Source organism: Podarcis pityusensis (assembly GCF_964106645.2).
Source record: "Podarcis pityusensis genome assembly, chromosome: 6".
Taxonomy (NCBI): Eukaryota; Metazoa; Chordata; class Lepidosauria; order Squamata; family Lacertidae; genus Podarcis; species Podarcis pityusensis.
The window spans coordinates 45,216,079-45,236,512 of record NC_138030.1 but is presented as its reverse complement, the minus strand read 5'-3'; the positions used below and the strand labels follow the sequence as shown (position 1 = coordinate 45,236,512).

The 20,434-nt window shown below is 44.2% G+C and overlaps 1 protein-coding gene across 2 annotated transcripts in view; it reads right to left on the bottom strand.

The window, feature by feature from the left end:
• The window catches only part of GRM4 (glutamate metabotropic receptor 4), a 296,392-nt gene that overhangs the window by 236,290 nt on the left and 39,668 nt on the right, over positions 1-20,434 (bottom strand). Inside the window, exon 2 of one of the 2 annotated variants that reach the window (XM_081010048.1) lies at positions 7,088-8,034. In XM_081010048.1, the coding sequence (XP_080866174.1) occupies positions 7,088-7,618 (531 nt within the window). In that variant the 5' untranslated portion in view covers positions 7,619-8,034. Of the gene's footprint in view, positions 1-7,087; positions 8,035-20,434 lie in introns of those variants that run through there. The other variant, XM_081010049.1, reaches the window with a different exon arrangement.

Sequence of the window (20,434 nt, the reverse complement as noted above, 5' to 3'; positions counted from 1 at the left end):
CCATACTGGCTCTCAGTGTTTCTGCTGCCACTGCTCCTGTGTCAGAAATGTTCCGGTAGGGGCAGGAGGCAGGGACATTTTATTTTCCTCCTTTTAGAAGGGTACTTATGTGCTGGTATGCAAAGAACGTATTTAATTTTAATTTAAACATTATTATTTAAATTTAAAAATATTATCAACTAGAGTCAGAGGCGCCAGGTTGTCCCCAAGATTGGGGTGGTGGTGCATTTCATGCGCATGTCATGTCATGTGAGCGACACACAAGTGGCATCACATCATCCAGAGAAGGTTGAGCACTTTGCTGGAGCTGGCTGCCTGCCCTATGTGTGGCAAGTGTGACATTGCATGTGTGCGATGCACAACAGGCCCCTTTCCAACAAAGATTAAGGAGGCTGGAGACAGGTCAGCCGCCTAGAGTTGGCACGCCTGACTATAGCTAACTTCACCCTTTCCCCATCAAAGTTCCCATAGCTCTGCTCCAGCTGTGACGGAAAGCTCTTCCACAAACACCCTTTTCCCTTAAAGCAGGAGTAGGAAACCCATGACCCTCCCAATGTGATTGGACTCCAATTTCTATTAGCCCCAGCCAGCATAATCAATGGCTATGGATGATGGGAGTTGTGGTTCAGCAACAGTTTCCCCATTCCTGTTGTAAGAGCTCCTGCCACTGGTACAGCTTAGCAAAAAGAGACAAAGTCTGTTGCTTCTCCCCCCCACCCCCTCCTACTTTAGCATTAATTCCGAAGTGGATGAAAAGAATACTAGAAACAGCACAAGTTCCTGCTATAAGCTTTGTTCTAGAGCCTATGGCAATATTTCCAGCTCCCAGGAGACTTGGGTTGTAAAACACTTTGGGTTGCCCTGGGCAAGATAAAGCAACTAACAAATTCAATAAATCATCATAATAAATAGAGTACAGTCCCTACATAGCTTGAAGATGTCGGACATGCTTCATCTCAGAACCCCTGAAACTCATTTCAAAAAAACATACTATCTGGAAGCGTTCTCTTGCTCTCCCTCCTCTGGAGTGGTTTTTGCAAGGTGGGCCTGACATAGGCAGGTCTAACACTGGCATCCATAACAACAGCATAATCTACCTTGTTATTTGGAAAGGTTTTATATGTACTTGCTCCCTCTCCCACAAAGGGTCACCGACTGTACAAAGTATCCCCATCTGCCAAACAATTCGGAGAACACAATGAAAAGGGATGTTTCATTCAACAGTGGCCGTGACCTTCAAAGAATTTATGCAATAGTAAGAGTTGAATCGATGAAACCTCCACTGCCCACCAGAACTCTTTCAAATGCTTTAAACAACCCACTGTGAAAGAGTCATCTGGATTTTTCCTATTTTGCAGCCCTTTGTACTTTCAGTCTTGTAAGTATCCATTCAGAGCAGAACTATTTGAAATGGCTGATAGCACTTCCAGAAAGAACGCACGACAACAAAAGAAATAGCAAGGCAGCTCCATATCTTATACTAGTTTGCATGTGGATGCGAGAACTTTGCAGCTATGTATGCATACAGCAAGCAAAAGGAGTATTCAATTAGCACACACTTTACTCCCTCTAATGTCCTGTCTCTCACTGGATGAAGACCACGAACTCAGATTCTGGTTTCTGTCAAAAACTTTAATGCTCATATCAGTACACTACATAGGCAATGCAACAGCTAAAGGCAGAGCAGGTGGTATGTCTGGCTAAGCAAGCTAAGGCATTGATCCAGCGAGTGACATTCCCTTGGTTCCTGCTTTAAAGGATGGGGCAAGCACAGCTTTAGCAAGGGAAGCAAGAGACAGCTTTGGACTGGGTGGGGTCTGAGAGTGGGTGGGGTCTGTTTGCTGGTGTCACAGCCACTCCTCACACAGTCCAAAGTTGGCATTAGCTCTTTATTATCAAAAACAGACTTGGAAGATTTTCATCTCCACAGACTTGGCTGAGTGTCAGGCCTAATGTCAGTTCATGACATCCAGAAACATCTGGAGGGCCAAAGGATCCTCACACCTGATGTATATAAACATAAGAAGTAAACCATATAGAGAGGCAATTGAAATTTTTTGCAGATATCTCTCCTCCAGCCAGCAGGAACCTCAGGAAATGCCACTCTGATTCCTCTTCCACACTGGGAGTGATGGCATCATCTGCTGGGGCAGTATTAGCCAGGATTATAAGCTTGGAGGTTTGGAGGACAGATACTGAAGATTTACCTCACTATTTACAAGTTTGCCCAATCTACAATAATATAAGAGCAGCCTAGTTCAAACATTTAAATATCCCAGTTGGGAAATCAATTGGATATTTGATTAACTTTTATTAGAGGCAGGTCCCCCTACACCTCTGAAAAGTGGCCTGTTTTGCCTTTAGAGTGGCAATTTTAAGGGGAAAGGTTTGTGGGGATTATAAATTAAATTCTTCAGGGAAGCAAACTCTTATCTGACAAAATGCATGGTTTTAATCATCACTTTAACTGTGTAAAGCATTTTATTCTGTGTTATGCATTTTGATTTTTTTTAATGGCTTCACCGACACAAATTAATAATATTTGTATTCATAACAGATGGATCCATACAGTTGGCATGGCTATGGATTCTCTGTCTCCCTGGGGGCATGACTATGGAGGGTTCCTCCACTTCAGAATTTACCACTGCATTACAGCTGTTGTTTCCACCACTATGGAACTGTGAGACACAATTTACAAGGACATTAATCCACAGCACATGTATGGGGTAAGTTTCCATCCAAAGGATTTTATCTTGATGGATTTGCCTTCGAACTTCTCTGACACCTGGCAAAATGGCTCACTCTGTCTAAGATACTATGGAGACTTGCTGTGCTAAAAATGCTTCTGCTTCCTGCATTTTACATCACCTCCCGTGGCATCCTTGAGAATACACCTATGTGCGTATGTGAATACAGCCCACTAGCCAGACACCAGACTCTAGCCTGCTTTGTTTAGCAGGTAAATTAGATCACAGGGTGGTATGTCTGCCAAAAAAAAAATTAAGCAGCACTGTGAACAATGCAACAAAATGCCTATTAAAGAAGGAACATCAAACTTCCCTCAAACAGTTTCTCACATCACTGCAATGCCGCAAGAGGATAGGTTTGAAGGCGAGGTGTGTGCTTCTTGACCTCTCAGTTTAGAGTCTAACAAATCCATGCACTTTGGAACCTCACAGCAAGAATCAACGCAGATCTATGAACACTTCCCACTTACAACATAAACTGCCTAACTTTTCAGCTAAAGGAAAATTTGGGAGTAAGCTTTTACTGGATCCATGGAATAGAACTAATTCTGAAAGCATGATCAGCAGGAGACATTGACTATTTGCAGCTAGGAAGGGGCTTACATGCTCTACAGGGGTCCATTTAAGGAAGGTAAGAAGGACATTTTTCTCATCACCCCAAGTTTTTCATACTTCATTCAATTAAGCGTGTGTGTGTGTGTGTGTGTGTGTGTGTGTGTGTGTGTATGGCTCTCTTCTTCTCATTTAACTCCAACAATAACCCTGTGACATAGGTTAGTCTGAGAGGCAATTAATGGCCAAGGTCATCCAGTGAGCTTCATGGCCAAGTGAGGATTTGAACCCTGGTCTCCCTGGTCCTAGTCCAACACTCTAACCACTACGTTATGTTGGTTCAGTGCCAGAGAAAATAGATTGCAACACAGCAAAATCCAGTTGCTTCTCAAACCAGGAAAGGTATCCACCCTCCCAAAAAGACTCTGCAAACACCCTGGATGTGTTCTGTACAGGTGACTAATAGCATGGTGAAAGACTGGGAAATGTATGTTCTGACATTTCACAGGCTCTCGGCTTTAGTAGACTTACACACATAAAGATTTCATGCAAATAATAAAGTAAACTCATGCCTACAAAAGCTCGGGACACAATACATATGTCAAAAGGTATCAAATGATTATTTGTTTGTTTACTGCTCTTACTTCTAGCGAGAGGAAGTCTGCAGTCTTCTGCACATTTACCCGGCAGTAAATCCCATTGACATCAATCAGACTTCCTTCTGAGTGCATATGCTTGGAATTTCTCTGTTAGTAACAAATGATGCTTGCACCCTGTGTCGTGTTTTCATATGCAAATAGAGGCAGTAAATAGAAATGCAAATATTTTAATATTTCTTTGACATCTTCAGAATACATAAAGAACAATATTAATTAAAATGATACCCTTGAAACAAGCATTCAGCGAGGGAGTTCTAATCCACAGCATAGGAACTCACCAAGGTTCTCAGCACTGGAAGCTGGCAGAAGAGAAAAGTCTTTGCCAGTTTTCCTGAATGGTCCTTAGAGCCACTGTAGCCACAGTAATGTTACTCATTACAAAAGTTCATCCCCTTTGGGGATGGAAAGTGGCTGCTTCTGGCATTTGCAGCCACGGGAAAGTATTTAGGTGACTTGCTGAATGCACCTGAGCATTTGCCCAAGTGTATAAAGTGTTGCTACTGAGAATGAAACACCTGGGCAAGTTTCATGCAAGTATTGCCTAGTTCAGCTGAACCACAAAGGCATCTACAGTACATGGAATTGTACGCCTAAGCAACCAGTTCAGCAGTCTGTAGGTGTGGAAAGATCTAGCCTTGTCACAGGAGACCTCTGGCAAGCTACAATTCAGAGTAAAAAGAGAAAAATAATTCCATTCAAAGAAAGAATCCATTCCACATCCCAAGGGTTACTAAAGTTGCAGGTAGCTATGTCGCTCCACCAGAAAGAGTCAAGAGCAACAGTGGGTAACAACCTTATTAGGACCAACCTCTCCCTGAGGCTGAGAGGCGCCATCCCTTCAACATGCACCAGACCTGACACCATTTCCTGTCAAATGTGAGCGCTTCCTGGATAAGGTGCCTGGCTGCTCTCCCCCTCTCTCACACCACACTGGCCATTCTGCTCTCCTCCCACATGGAGTCCAGAACCATTCTGGGGGGAGGCAGATGGTGGGTGACTTCAGCCTTGGCTGGCACAGTGATTCACAGCACATTTCCCCATGCTGCTGCAGATGCCACCTCACCCGCATCATCCAGTGAAGTGGCACTACTCTGATCTTCTACTCTGGGGTCCATACCTAACAGTGCCACTGATACGTACAAACACAGTTCCAGTGCCAAACTGGAAAAGAGCTCAAGAGCAGCTGCCTTAAGGAATTAGACAGAATGACAACTCCAACACAGAAGAAGAACGTGGCAGGAAATCAACTGACCACTGTCCACTGACCAAATTAATAAGTAGTATTAAAACCTTTTTAAATGAAGGGCTGAGAGGTCAGGCACTGAACCCATTGTATCCATTACACTATCCACACCCAAACTCCACACAGACATTTGTGTAACAGGGGTTCATGACTATTAAGCTAAAACAAGGGCAGGGAACGTCAGGCTTCAGGGCTGAATGTGACCCTCCAGGGCTCACGGGCTGGCCCTTGGGACTTTCTCCAGACCATACCACATCCCCCCCCCCCGGCCTTGCCTCACACCCTCCTCGAGTGCCTGGCTGGAATGTGTGCTTGAACTCTGACAGATCCTCTTGCTTCCCTGGATGGAAGCAGGGAGGGTTTTCTGAGAGTATGTGGAGAAGGTAAAGGTAAAGGGACCACTGATCATTAGGTCCAGTCGTGACCGACTCTGGGGTTGCAGCACTCATCTCGCTTTATTGGCCGAGGGAGCCGGCGTACAGCTTCCGGGTCATGTGGCCAGCATGACTAAGCCACTTCTGGCGAACCAGAGCAGTGCACAGAAACGCCGTTTACCTTCCTGCCGGAGAGGTACCTATTTATCTACTTGCACTTGATGTGCTTTCGAACTGCTAGGTTGGCCGGAGCTGGGACCGAGCAACGGGAGCTTACCCCATCGCTGGGATTCAAACCGCCAACCTTCTGATCGGCAAGCCCTAGGCTCTGTGGTTTAACCCACAGTGCCACCCGCTTCCCATGTGGAGAAAGCATACTGCATAAAGGCAAAATTTTACATTTGTTGCTGTGCCCACTTTTGCCTCTGGCGAAAAGGCAGCCTCCAGTGGCATGCTGCCCTCAGAAGGTGGATCAGAAAGGCATTTGACCCTCAGGCTGAAAAGTGTTTCCCACTCCTGATATGAAATTTGCCAAATGCCACTTGCTCCCATTAGACCCATAGATACTGGTATTACAGTACAGAAACCGCTGGTTTACACTGGAATTTAAAACACATCAGCAATGTCAGGTGTGCTGCCTTACACAGCGAGTCTGCCACATGAGTAGTAATTCCATGGACACAATTATTTTCTCTTAAGAGGAACACACCCCCTCTCATGATACACTTTGCAATTCCACCCAGCACTATTTTTTTAAACAAAATTGTAGTGGGGGGGATATGTTGCTGTCAATGTGACTGAGAATTTTTGGAATGAGAGGTATGAGATAATTCTTCTGGGTAGCCTAGTGCTGGATATTCTGAGGTAAATTAGGCCAGGGAGATGTCCGTCACATGCCCCTAGAGCCAACTGCATCCCCCCAGGGTTAGAAATTACCACGTGCATTAGAAGAAGGTCTTTCCCCTCATGCTGGTTTATAAACGCTTTCACGGAGCAAGTCTCTCATTCTCCACACCCCCTCACCCTCCCACAGCAGCTTCTGGGATACACGCAGCATGAATATTCTTCTCAGCTGTAAAATGAACCATATAATTCCCTCCACCCTTCTCCACGCTGAAGAACGCCCTCCCCACAATATCTAATGGCATCGACTCACCAGCTTTCCCTCACACAAGTGGCAGATGCAGAAGGGGGGAGGGGAGAAACCCTGCTCAAAATATCATGGTTGGAAGGGAGAGGAAGGGTCAGCCTCCCCAAGGGAGACAGGGAGCTCTTTAAACACCCACAGAGACGCAGAAAGAGATTCTGTTCTCCTCCCTTTTCCCCGCCAGGGAGCAAGAACTTAGCCTGTATAATTATTGTAAAAACTACTTTAATGTTTTTTCCACTTAACAGTCGCTGGTGGTGATTTTAGCAGCTGCGGCGGGAAGGAGAAAAAGGATTGAATTGCAAATGATCCTGTGCAGTGAAAGGAGGAGGTGGAAAAGGAGAAGAGGAAGCTCACACACTTACCTTGAAGAGGCGCAATATGTTGGCAACCATGATGGAGACGGAGCTGCCGGAAGCGCCAATCACCCCAACCACACGCTCTGGCTTGGTGATGATAGGTGGCCCACCATTGACACAGCGCACCTCTGTGCTGTCCTTCTCAATCAAGGCCTGGACAAAGGTGAGGGACTGTTCCAAGGCATGGGTATCTCGAGAGCAGGTGTCAAGGATGCGAGCCCCCAAGGTGATATTGGGGAGTAAGTCAGGATCGTTGTTGATGCGATCCAGAGCAAAAAGCATAGCCTCTAGGCGGTGAATCCCCTTCTCTTTCTTCAGCTCACCACATGCCTTGCCCTCAGAGCCCCTCCCATGGACAGGGAAGAGGCCTCCAAGGGTGATATCCCCATCCAGACGGATAGAGTTCATGTGGGGATGTCCTTGACCTTTCGGTTTAGCTGAGCTGACTGGATGATACCACCAGTCACAGCAGACACTCAGGAATAGACAGAAGGAGAGTTGCTCCATGCACAAAGATCCCCAGTTCTTCCCAATCATTGCCAAAGACCCCTTGAAACTCAACCCTTCCAACCTAAAGACCCATGGAGATCAAGGACTCTTGTCATCAAAAACCACCTAGCTTTGCTGGCTTGGAGACTGGTTCCACATTGAACTCTGGAGAGGGGAGAGGAATAACCTTCAAAGGGCCAATACTGAAAGGGGAAATTGATCAGTGGTCTTCTGGAGGGGACAAACCATGGTTCTCTTCTCTGTCGCTTTTCTGTCAAGATTTCCAGTCTACTCCAGTATCCATTCCAAGGCAGGTGGTGAAGAAAGTGCAGAGTTTGGAGGCGTTTACAAGGTCCCCTTTTCGGTCCTCTGGAGGATTGCAGCCAAGCAACTAAAGAAGGGCCTCAGGCTTTGCATAACTTCACATGGAGATGTATATCCCTTTTGTTCCTTTCTCCACAATCCTTGAAAGGGAAAGAGAGAAACAGAAAGGAAATCAAATGGAAGCATAAAAAAGGACATTAGCTATTCAGATCTTTTTATCAGGGAGCTTGACAGAATGGTGTGAGTTATTGTACAAAAAGCTTCAGGATTCACTTGATCAGTTTCATCACCCTTATTTCATTATGCTTTGAGAGAGACCATGTTTGTACAAAAGCAACACAGAGAGGGAGGGGGGAGAAACATTGTTTTTGAAAATGCCTAACCTCTGTATCTCATTCACAGATTTGAAGCAGGTTTGCACTACTGAGAACTTGCTGGGCTACATAGAACACCCAAATCCATGAAAGCCAACCTTTGTTTTCCCCTTTGGCAGGAAAGGATGAATAAATTCATTTTACCTTATAAGTGCTTATTAACAACCATATTTTTAAAAAAAAAAAAAAAACAAGGGGAAAGGGGAAAGGGGAAACATTTGCCTGCTTTGTTGATTTCAAAAAGCTGCTCATTCCATCTGGCAACCAGAACTGAACAGCAAGATTAGCACACAGTGGAAGTACAGGAAAAATATACAAACTCATTGAATCAATACACCCATCTAATAGATGCAGGATAAGTACCCCAGAGAAAATGGGTATAGTACAATTTTGTACTGGGCTGATTTGGCATAAAGCCGATTATGTAGTGTTCATCATCAGGGCAGCTGAATTCCACTGCCAAAGAGTGAGAGGTGTAAGAAAGAAATGCAGTCTTTCATTGGCCATGGGGCTCAGCTGCTGTGAACTTATTTGGAGGGTTGAGAGTGGCTACTTATATTGAAATGAAGGCAAGTCAGAGAGACTCCTTTCCTTTCATCACATGCCAAAACATTAATGACTGTCATGGTCCCCATTATCCAGCTGCTAGATAAAAAAGTGTCTTTTCCCATATTGACTCTCCTGTCTCCTTAAGTCAGCAAATGAGGCCCTCCTAATGGTCCCTGCATTGGATGAGATACAAAGCCTGGAACCTGGGGAAGGGCTTTTCCAGTGGTATATGGAACTCCTACCACACTGGGGTTTATCTTGCCAGCTCACTCCATTATTTTACATAGGTAAGGACCCAACTCTTTCTCCAATATTCAGGAAAGCGGTAGAATTGTTCTGATGAATTTGGTGAGTCTTCCCATTGCACTTTTTTTAATGAAGTTGCACTTTATAGCTGTTGCGATTTTAAATATGTTTTCTTTTAAGTGTGTACTTGTTTTATCTGTGGCCATAAGATGAGGGCAGCATATAAATATTCATATAAACAATAAGAATAATAATGCCATCATAGGAGTTGCACCATATACCAAGTCAGATCATTGGTCCATCAAACTTGGTAATCTCCGCACAAGGGTTGGGCAGAAGGTAGATCTGAATCTACAGTAGATCTCTAACTAATTTCCAGTAGATCAGCAAGGCTTTTTGAATTTCTGACAGCAGATAAATTATTTTCCTCTGCTGTAAATAATATTGCTGAAGTGAAGAGAGTTTGGGATGACTAGGAGTGGGAGTTTGTGTGGAAGGCCTGTGTGCTCTATCCAGTTCTGACACTCAAAACAAATCCCCAGGCTAAGAATTATTTAATGGTAAACAAATGTTGTTTGCACCTTGCTCAGTTTTGTGCAAGAAGTGGTGGCTCAGGATCTTTGGGGGGGGGGGGGAGCCTGAAGTCTAGCCACTCCTGCTCTGCATTGGCTGGCAGTGGCCCTCCAGGATTTCAAACCTACCTGAGTCTTTCTCAGTCCTACCTGGAAATGTCAGGGCCAAACCTTGAAATCTTCACATGCAAAGCATGTACTCTTCTGCCCTTTACAGTGCAGAGACATAGGAACAGGAGTGTGTGTCTGACAGATAGGTTTAACAGAGCACTGAGAAAAAAGGTGAGCCAATTAAAAACTAAATTATGAATTAAACTCCTGAGGCTCTTTGGGGCCAGTTGAAGTTGGTTTCAAGCTAATGATCAGGATGGAGATTTAGAATTTCATCATATACAAGGAGGCTAAGCTTCATAAATTTCAGGGTTCCAGTCTATCCCGAAGGTGTCACAGTCACACTCCTTTTAACAGAGAAGGAGTAGAGCCGATCATAAAAAAAAGCTGAGATGGATAGATTTTGCAGTTTGCAGCCTAGACACTAACTTATTCACACATTTATTAAGAGCATCATCCACAGTAAGTTTTGAACCAAGGACCCTCTGGGGGCTAAGCTAGAGCCATGCTTCCTCAGCCACCCCTTCTTGCATGAAAATTTAGGACCCCGAAGCCTCATCAGACCTGTGATGGTATCCCCAAGGTAATTGGGCACTGTCTTTTACTGCTATATAACATCCCCCTCCTGTTAGCAGACTTTGTGCAGTTGCATACTCCTTTTCGCAGCTCAGACTCAACTATTTATATTAGGGAACCTGTGTTTCTCTCCTGCATCCCAATGTTTCTGGAATCCAACTCCCATCAGCCCCAGCCAGCATGGCCAGTGACCAGGGATGATAGAATCTGTGGTCCAGTAGCATCTGGAGGACCATAGGTTAGACACCTCTATTTTATGTCACTCTTGCCTGTTTCTGCCTCACTCCCTGGCCTTGCTAAACCTCTCCCTGTTCCTGATCTTTCCATTAGGCACAGTGAAGACATCACCACAGGCATTGAGACCCTCCCGCCTCCAGTCATTCCCATCCTCCTGAGCCAACACTCAGTGGCCAAGCTAGACAGCTAACTCAGGCCATACATGTTTGTGCAAGCTACTCTGCACTGTGGCTATTACTGCTATTGTGGCATTAGCAAACAGACACCAGGAGGAGTAAGCAGAAGTACTGGAGACCCAAAGGCCCTCTTAGCTAGTGTGCTGTCCTCTGATAAAATGAAGGATGCTGTCTTGTCGCCAGTGTTGAAGTGAAAGCCAACAGCCAGTCCAGTTGGCTTCTGTGTATGGAATGGTGCAGGGGAAGGAGTGCCATCTTATCCATAGCCTTAGGCAGCAAAATATATTGGGCTGGCCCTGGCCCTACTGTTTACTTCTCTCCACCCCACCCTTCCTGCTCTGCCAGTGGATATCCTGCCTGACCTTGGGCAAGCCATTATGCTGCTATTTTCTCTGCCTGGTAGAATGTGATAATAGCAGTTCCTTACCTCTGCAAAATAAATAAAACAAACAAACAGCCCATTTAAGCAACATGGGTCACAAGTGTTCATTCCGCATCCCTGGTATCACTGCATTCATCTTGATAATGTGATGTCCTCCCAGAAAATGCCTTTCTACAAAAATTGCACAACCAATTCTAATAAAAGCTCAGGAAAGCACAGGAAAAGAAACAGGATTGTTGGTCAATGCTGATATCTGTCCGTATAAGTAAACTCCCTCGAGGGGAGATTGTTATTAACAGTTGAGTGCAATTCTTAGGCCACAACCTTCTGGCCTTCCTCCTCAAGGGAAGAAGCACCTCCTGAAGCTGTTTGATTAAAATGTGCAAACACTTCTAACATGACAGCTCTCTCCCAGCAAAGAATAGCTGGGAGTTTAAAAAGAGGACCTGGTATGCAGAATATATCTGGAAACCCCCGTCTTCCAGGTATTCATCCATACACTACCTGAAAGTGAGCATCAGGGACTCAGAAAGTCTCGTAGTTAAAACTGATCAAACAGCACAACATTGCATAAGGGGCTGCATGGCAGTGTTGGAAAAAGTCAGAACATGGAGATTTCCATGCACAGCACTAAGCAATCCCCGGTGATCAGCTTATCGTAGGTCCTTGTGAATCTCAGTCCATGGGGCTTTGAAGGTGCCTTCTGCAAACCCCCTCTCAACCCAGCCATGTCTTTAGTGGCCCCACACCTGATGTCATGTATGATGTCAGGTGTAGGATACGTTGGGGAGGCTTGGCTAAAACAGCCCCATAGGCCAAATGGGGAGGCACAGGAGGTCTTAAGAAGCCTGTGATCCATAGGTTTACAACTGCTGCATAAACAGTCAGGCAAGTAACATGCAATGTTCTGTTTCTTAGCCCTTCAGTCCCAAAGGTCTGGCAAACAGAGTCTTTTTTGCTTGTCCTAAAAGGGATACCACTACAAAGAAGGATCTGCTCCCGTCAATGGCAAATCTTGCCTCTGAGAGCAAAGATATCCAGAGCAAGTCCTCACTCAAAGATGCTTGGCAGAAGTCATATAAGAGGAGGTGCTTGATGGGACATCCCTTGAGGCAGGTAGAATTCAGGTCTGCAGTAGTGCCATTGCTAAATTCCAGGTCCTAAAGGCTTCTAGGTGCTGATTTGAATATACCTCTGATTGGGACTTCCGGGTCAGCGCCATCGGTGAATGGCAGAGTTCCTCCGTCTGGAGGAACGGGCTCCGTGGAAACTGGGTCTTCCCGCCGCGGCAAAGGTGGGGACCCGCTAGAAATCCCAGGCGGAGGAAGCCTGGGAACGTGGGGTTCGGCAGGGCACCAGGAGCGCCCCCCTACTCGCAGGGAAACCCATTTAGGGGCTCCGGAGCCAAGTGGGGTGAGAAGCGCGGTGCTGCGAACTGACTGCTACTTTCACGGAGTGAAGCCGCACAGCCATTGCCGGAGAGCGCTGACTTTTTCCTGTGGACAATTGGATTTAAAACAAGTACCCGTGAGTAGAAACGAAAAATTGGATCAAGAAATCTCTTAATTTGGTAACGAAGCGGGAAGGTTCAAAACAGGAAGTCAGCCTTCCGCTTTTTGTATATAGACTAAAGCAAAAACTTTGTAAGCTAAAGCCTGGAAAGCTGTCAAAAAAGTCTAAATTTCCTTCATTTAGAATTACTGAAACCCCCTTGGAAGCAGGAGAAAAGGGGGGGGACTTTGTTCAACCCTGGTAGGAGAGGGAGTGAAGAAGGAACAGGGTGTCAGAGACAGAAATTGTTGGAGAGGTTCATGGACTGTGAAAGGAATATTTTGACAGATAGCTAAAGAAGAGAAACAAGCTGATTCCCATGTTGCCTTTTGCATCCTAAAGAAACAAAATATCTGAAAAATATCTGAAAAACGAAAGTAATTTTCCTTTGTTGGACTTGCCTAAAAAAAAAATGGATACAAATAGAAATTGCCTCCTCTAGAGGGAGCTTGTCAAATTGTTGCTGCAATACATTTGAGGGCTCAACAGATGTGAGATTAAGACCGTGGGAACAGGCTTTTCTGACCTTGACTAAAGATGAGCTGGAAGGAAGACTGGGAGCTTGCCTTATGTAAGACAAGTGCCTTGCTGGAACAGATGCATGAGAAGATGGACTTGATGAATGAGAAAATGGATTTGACTGTTGCGGTTAATAACTGTGGGCAAACAGGGAATATTAATACAGAAAATATCCAGGGACCAACTCATGAATCTGTACTGACTGGGCAAGTGCAGAAGATAATGGAGGAGGATGTGGTTGCACCCCAAATAATACAAATGGAGAGTCCCGAGGCCCTACAGGAGCATGAGCCGCTGTCATTGAAGATTGAAGTTGGAGTGGGCCAGGGGGAGTCTGGCGCTGAGGAGGTTCCCAACGTTGGAGAGACCTTGGAATATGCTTTTAAATATTTTTTGGACTATATTGAGGACTGTGGGGAGTGGGATTGTGGGGAATGGGCGGGTTTGATGAAGGGAGAGGGAGACAGTTTTGGCTTGGAATCCCCCAGAGGCCTACTCCTCAATGAGAAAGGAAAGAAACTAAGAAAGAGACCAACAAAAGACAAGGAAAAGGGCAAGTATAAACAAGAAGAAGAAGAATTGCAGAAGGGACATGGAAGAGACTTAAGGGCCTCAGACATAAGGCTTCCAGGTTGATGGACTAGATGGAATGGACAGTAAGGACTGACACAATCCGAGACCAGGAAGAAGGGACGTTGGATGAAGATTGGAAGAAAATTTATAAAGAAAATTTTCTATTTAGGGAATTGGCTAAAAATTAATGAATATTAGGGAAATTGTTGGAATGAAACTATATGACTTTAGCAGAAATGATATCAGGAGTAATGTATATTTGATAACTAAGATTCAAGCTTTAAGGTATTTTAGGGTAAGATAAAGTTAAATAAATTAAGGTAATTTGAATAATAGAATATGGGGAAAGATGGAAAGGATTTGTTGAGTTAATTATTAGGTTAAATTAGGTTAGGATAAATTTTTGAACAAAAATTGAGAAAGATGGAAAGAATTTGCTGAAATAACTAATTAAACTAGAATACAAAAAGGGAGGTGTGAGGAAGTCAATGAAACAAGCAAATGGAAGTTCTAGATACGTAATTTGGGATTTGTGTTGTTTTCTTTTTTTCTTTTATCTTTTTGTTGTATTGCTGTATTGGTTTTTGTGTTTTTTTCTTTTGATGTATTATAGTGTTGTTTTTTAATGTTTCTTTTTTTTCTCTTATAATTTTGAAATTACTAATAAATATTATTTTTTTTAAAAAATGAATATACCTCTGATTGGATTTGGGATGACCTGAAGCCTGGTTCATAACTGATCCATAAAGGATAGAATTCCCAAAACTGGGATTGGTGGAGTTTGACAGTATCCTAGTTATAATCCACCAAGCACTTGCCTGAGGCTGTACTCATAAGCCGCATATCAGGCGCATATAGAGCTGTGCTCTAGCCCAGGCAAGCAATTTCTCTCCCCTTGCCTAAATGAGAGATAATTGTTTGTTGCTTACCTTCTTCACAAGGGCTGTTGTGTGGATTAATTGCATGCTGTTTGTAACCCACTTTGAAGACGAAAAGCCCTGCATTATATATTCGTATTAGAAAACAAATAACTTTTCAATACTAACCAGTGAAATGTCAAGATTACTTAGCGAAAAGGGGCTGAATGAAAGGATTGCTAATGCAAGTTTTTAGGCTCCGAAAAACACTGTGAGTCCAATCAGTGTCTCTGTACGTCATCTACTGAGCCAACAACAAGCAATGACTCGACTTGCTTGTGAAATCACTTACACAGGGATGCCAGTCCTTTAGCTCACTCCATGATCCTAGCATTCACATAAACTCTGTTTGGCTGCTGCATGTTTTCAATGCCAACTCAAAATATGATAATATTGAATTGGCTGTGTGAGCTATGGATCTCAAGCCCAAACAGCAATTCTGCAAACCATCCATCACCCTATTTAGGAAGATTATTTTTTTTATCATGCAAATGTGTGCACTGACTTTGGACACTTCCAGATAACCTGCTGATTGAGCATTCATCCTAGTTTGTTTGCAGGGAGATTAAATGGTGTTGGCTAGTTAATGAGCATTCATTTCAATTTGTTTGCAGGCATAAGCACCAGCTCCTAGAGGCCAAGGCAGTTTCAGGCCCTCCCAATGTTTTTTGAGGGGGCCAAACCCCCTCAATATTCAGTGTGCATTCAGCAATGCCCCCAGCTACTCGCGACGTCATGCAGGCAATGTCAAGGCATTGCACGACGTCATGTGTGCGACATCAGAACATCGCGTTGGGCCCCTTCAACCAACTTGAACAGATGGCACCTCTGTTTACAGGAGAGGTTAAAGATGATGTTGCATCAAAACAAGTGTCATCTCATACTTTCCAGTGCATTTCCCCATCCCTTTCCCCATCACAAAAAGTCATATATTTTGGGGAAGTAGGCTTGTTACACAAGTCCTACCAAATAATTGTGCAGCCTGAATTTGCCAATATGCGATTGAATCCGATCCAAAAAATAGCAACACTCTGAAAGTGTCCTTTGTGGCAAAACTCATGCACCACAAACATAAGGCTTGTGGGAATTATTTTATCTCTCTCTCTCTCTCTCTCTCTCTCTCTATATATATATATATATATATAACAAACCCTTCCTCCAAGGAGTCAAGGCAGCATGCATGGTTTTCCCTCCCCATTTTATCCTGTGAGGTATGCTGAGCTGAGAAAAAGAGGGGGAGAGTGGCTAAATCAAAGTCATCTAGTGAGCTTTGTGTCTGAGTGGAATTTGAACCTGAGCCACCCCAGTCCTAAAGTGTGACATTTTAACCACCAGGCCACACTTGCCACTACTTACATAAGTGGAGGTACATTTGAGTGTGGTGATAAAAACCAAGAGCCCCAGAATAATCCTAAACCTCTTAGCAGTGTGTATATGAACATATACGAGTGCTAGAACAACACATGGAAAATTCTGAAAAGGTGAGCAGGATGTGCAAAGGTGTGTCCCTTTTCCTTCTGCTTTCATACCTGTGACAGTGTCTCATGCTAAACATGGAATACACATTTAGGCCCAAAGCATGAACACAAATGGAGCTATTTCCCTTTTGATTTGTTTTCCTTTTAAGGATGTGCCTTGCCTCGTTCCATCTTTGAAGTGCCCCTCGCTGTGTTTTATCATTTTAAAAAAGCAAGCAAGTGGGCTTTCCTACACAGCAAGCCTTTCTTCTCCCCTTCTTTGTCCCATCTCTTGTTCCATATGTAGAGTTGAAGAGCTGCTGTTTCTAGGTAGGCCACAGCAACATGGGACATCTCTCCCATTACAGAACTCATAATCACCTCAATGATTATGCCTCAGTGGTGCAGTTGTTAATTTGCAATAACAAACCCATGTTAACATCCTTTGAATCAACACTGGAACTCTTGAATATGCAAACAAGCCCTCAGTAACGGTGCTAGGTGATAGCTGAAGCTTTAATTAAGGGTCAATATGCAGTTAGGTCAGGGATTTATGATGCATGAGCAGCCAGGCCATAGTGTTAAACTGAGGGGAAAACAATTTGTTGAATGATATGGAGATGGTTCACAGAATTCACAATCAACTTAAAAGAAAGAAGTCGGTGCTCACAGAGATGTCCACAGGCCAGGCTGGAACTGTCTTGCATGTTGGGTAATATCAGAACACTGGCAATACTGAATTTGGGGGGAGAGGCAAATGAGGTATTGGAATGAGGCAGGATAACCTGAGATATAACATTGTTCACATATGCTAGAGCAGGGGTGGGGAACTGTGAAGCTCCAGGTACTGTTGGTCTTCAGCTCTGATCATCCCCACCCATCAGCCATGCTGGTTTGTCTGGTAGAGTCCAATAACATCAGGAGGGCCACAAGCTCCCCATCTGTGTACTAAAATCAAAGCTGCCATGAGAACAGGGACCTATTATTGTTAATCAATAGGAAACCAGTACAAAATTAAGGCTGCAGTCCTCAAATCACTTACTCCAAGCTATTCACAACAGAGGCCTCTCTGAAAGAATATCTCCAAAGGTACCAGAGTAGAAAAGAAGCTCTGAAATGAATCAGACCAAAGGGGGTCGCTTGAAACAGCCATAGCTATACTGTCAGGACAAGGGAGCAGGAACCGCAGGCAATTAAGCAAAACATCTGCCTAGCCAGAAACTCCAAGGAGAACTGTCAGCTTGCTACCATACAGAGAAAGCCTGCTATGGCTGAAAACCAGGTTCCCTGGGACAGGAACTAAGAAGCAGGGGGTCTGTTAGGAGGGCAAATGCATGGCCAGGCTAGATGGCCCCATTGCAGTCACTCAGCACCCAAAAGGAAGGGAAAGAACACGAAGTATTATTAGTATTCCAAGCACAGAAAGGTTAAGAGGAAGGGGGGAGGAATCTCAAATTGGAAGGATGTTAGCATTAGCAGTTGGTCCCCTGAAGAGCAGCAATTAAAGAGCCGTTTAGTGCTGAAAAGCAGCTTTTGGAATATGGAAACGTGGGGTTCCACATTCATTACCTTTTGAGTAATTTTTGTTCAGTTTGAAAGGTTTTAAAAAATCCCCCCTCATCTGCAATTTTTGTTTATGACTTAAGGGCTTGTTCCTATTTTACCTCTGCACCATGAGAACTGTTGTCCTGTAGATCCTTCCCAGGGATTAAAGGATAATAGTTTAATTAGATGATGATGATGATAGATGATGATAGATAGATAGATAGATAGATAGATAGATAGATGATAGATAGATGATAGATAGATAGATAGATAGATAGATAGATAGATAGATAGACAGATAATAGATAGATAGATAGATAGATAGATAGATAGATAGATAGATAGATAGATATAGATCCAAAAATATTCCAAAACATTTGTCATATACAAAAAACCCCACAAATTTTCTTCTTGACTTCCCACCCCTCGTTTCCATGATGTTCCTTTTTTACTTTTTAGCTGCTTTACACAACGTATGATTTTATTATCTAAACTTCACTATCATTAGTTCTTTCAGTAATCCACTGCTTATATTTCAAATCCTGCCCACAACTTTATGTATGGGTGACATTTTGATAGATAATCCATAAGTGGTAATGATCGATTGTTTAATTAGTCAAAGAGCTTGACAGAGTATAATGGGTCCCTGTCCCAAAGAGCATACAAACTAAAATATCACATGAGGGAAACAAGAGACCACAGGGTGGCAAAGAGGAAGAGCATGTGATTATTTCAGTTGCACACACTTAGGTGCAGTTATCTTTTATAGTGGTACCTCAGGTTAAGTACTTAATTCGTTCTGGAGGTCCGTTCTTAACCTGAAACTGTTCTTAACCTGAAGCACCACTTTAGCTAATGGGGGCCTCCTGCTGCCGCTGCACCGCCGGAGCACAATTTCTGTTCTCATGCTGAAGCAAAGTTCTTAACCTGAGGTACTATTTCTGGGTTAGCGGAGTCTGTAACCTGAAGTGTATGTAACCTGAAGCGTATGTAACCCGAGGTACGACTGTATTTCAGGGGGCCAAAAGCCTGTGGGTCAAGCATAGTCCTCCAGGCCTCACCATCCAGCCCTGAGGTCTTTCCCCATGCCATATCCCTTGCAGACACTATTCCATGCCCTCAAGTGCTTTTGCATGGATGGAATATGTGCTTGGACTGTGCTAATTCACCTGGCTAGTTTTTATGGCCAATCGGCAGAGCCTGCAAAGGCAAGCCCACACTTGCCACATATGTATTTTGGGTATGGCTTGCTAAAAATGCCTTACAAGCCAAATGGAAAAGTCTAGTATGCCAAATTTGACCCACAGGCCTGAGAGATGTGTGTGCACGTAGAAATGGGCCAGAGATTATTGCAACATGCAATACCTCTTCCAGATGCTGGGCTACTAGTTAAATACATAGGAATCTGAAATACATAGGAATCTGGTTGGATACACAGGAAGTCAGACCACTGAGGTTTTCCAGGGTTTCAGTCAGGGGTCTCTCCTGCCCTACATGGAGATGCCAGGGACTGAAACTGGGACATGCCTTTTGAATTATGGCCCTTTTCTATGAATTACACCCTTGGGTCATCAGAAATGGTCTACTACCACAGATGAAAGGGCTAGGGAGTAATCTTTTGAGAAGACACACCAGAATCCACCCGACACAGGTCTCTGTGCTGCTGGAGTGAATTATAATTTCTTTCCCTGTGCACTTGCTCACTACTTTGCAGACATTGTTCTCCCCTATGAATTTTCCACCAAAGGGAATGAAACACCTGGGAGCTACCTGAGCCACAAAATTAGAATGGTAATCATATTAGCTAACAGTCCTATAGTGCTGAGTCACTGTGCCTGATTACGACCTTGCTCCTTTGCTTTACTGTGCCTGTCCGGGAAGGAAAATTGTTAATGTCTGATATACATATCCATTGGGTAAGAGGCACCTTTCTCCTCTGAAGGGTTGCTGCTGCAAGCAATTAAGTACAAATTGAGCAATTAAATCATTTAACGGGAGTCAATCTGGCCAAGCCAAAATTAGGGTTTCTGCCGCTCATCGGTACAGCCATAGCCAATGGGTCTAGCAATGAATCAACCAATTAAAACGTTTGCTTTCACTTCTATCAGCTCACGTTTGCTCAAGGTACATACCAGCATGGAGGCTTGTTATTTCCCAAGTGGTTAGTTTCCATTTTCTCCAATCCTGCATTGCAGGTGGCTGGACTAGATGACCCTTTTTGTCCTTCCAGTTCTATGATTCTATGAAACCTGTGTCTGAGCTCTGTTTGCCTTTATACTCTGGCAAGGTGAATCTCGCCTGGGCCACTGCTTAGGTCACACCCAGGCATTTCCATATTTTTCAGTTGTAGCGATGGGCTGCTCTTCTTTCTTCCCCATCCATCAAAATTCAGATGATACCTTCTGCCATACTCTCCTCCCTGCCATGCTATTGGCCAGGGCCTGTCCAAGACATGCTGTCTAAGATAGAGAGCAAAGCATGCCTCTCAGACCACTGCCCTTGGACCCTGACCCATTACCTGTCTCCTCTCCCTCCACCTAGTGAACAGGTTATCTCATCCAACCTCTGCATGGCTGTTTAAAACAGGACTAGCAGGAGGAGGCAGCCACTATCTGAGATCTCTCAGAAGGCAATGCCCAGTGAGAAATTGATGAGGCAATGCATTGGGAGAGGGGCACAGGTTGTCCAGGATGGCTGCTGCTGGTGGTCTGAAGCTTCAAAGCAGGATGGAAGCAGAGGATGGGCTGGCACCTGG